The sequence below is a fragment of the Scylla paramamosain genome, chromosome 34 (assembly GCF_035594125.1).
Source record: "Scylla paramamosain isolate STU-SP2022 chromosome 34, ASM3559412v1, whole genome shotgun sequence".
Classification (NCBI taxonomy): Eukaryota; Metazoa; Arthropoda; class Malacostraca; order Decapoda; family Portunidae; genus Scylla; species Scylla paramamosain.
Genome location: NC_087184.1, coordinates 13,617,720 through 13,618,338, shown reverse-complemented (window position 1 = coordinate 13,618,338; position 619 = coordinate 13,617,720). Strand labels below are relative to the sequence as shown.

The 619-nt window shown below is 63.3% G+C and overlaps 1 protein-coding gene across 1 annotated transcript in view; it reads left to right on the top strand.

Moving 5' to 3' along the window:
• The first annotated feature begins 404 nt into the window (after positions 1-404).
• Positions 405-619, top strand: part of LOC135089971 (myc-associated zinc finger protein-like) — an 8,892-nt gene continuing 8,677 nt past the window's right edge. The window contains exon 1 of the mRNA XM_063986160.1: positions 405-619. This exon is cut by the window's right edge and continues 214 nt beyond it. Coding sequence (XP_063842230.1) covers positions 405-619 — 215 coding nt within the window.

Here is a 619-nt window from a genome sequence, read left to right as displayed (position 1 = left end):
CTAACTCGGGTCAGGGTGGCAGCTTTTGGCAACAGGATATTCTTCGTCAGTGGCACCGGCCCTGTAATCATCCCCGTGTGGCCGCGACTAATGGAATCCTCCTCCTCCTCCTCCTCCTCCTCCTCCTCCTCCTCTTCTTCCTACTCCTCCTAGCATTTCTTCCACTGTTTTTCGTCTTTCTCCTCCATTCCATGTCATGTCATCCTCCTCCTCATCGACTGCCTTCTCCTCCCGCAGGTATGTAATCAGCGCCGAGGACTGCCTGGCCAGGGCTGCACGACCCTTGGCCTCACCGCCGCGCCTGAGTCTCCTGCAGTAGTGAGGTGCCGCGGGGACACCAGAAGAGAAGCCCCCGGTGAAGAAAGGGGAGCCCCGCACTGCCTCCCCCCATGCAATACATCCCCATGGCCGCCGCAGAGGACAGCCCGCCGCCCTTCGCGTCCAGCAAGATGCCTGAGGGGATGGCAGCGGCCCGGGTGCAGGGTGGCGGGGGGGAGCAGGCCGTGCCTCTCCACAGGGCCCTCACGGACGCCCTGCAGAGGAGGCTGAGTGCTGAGGGCGACGAGGACACTGATGTTCTTAGACGCACGTCCCCACAGGAGCCCCACGCCTCAGCGCT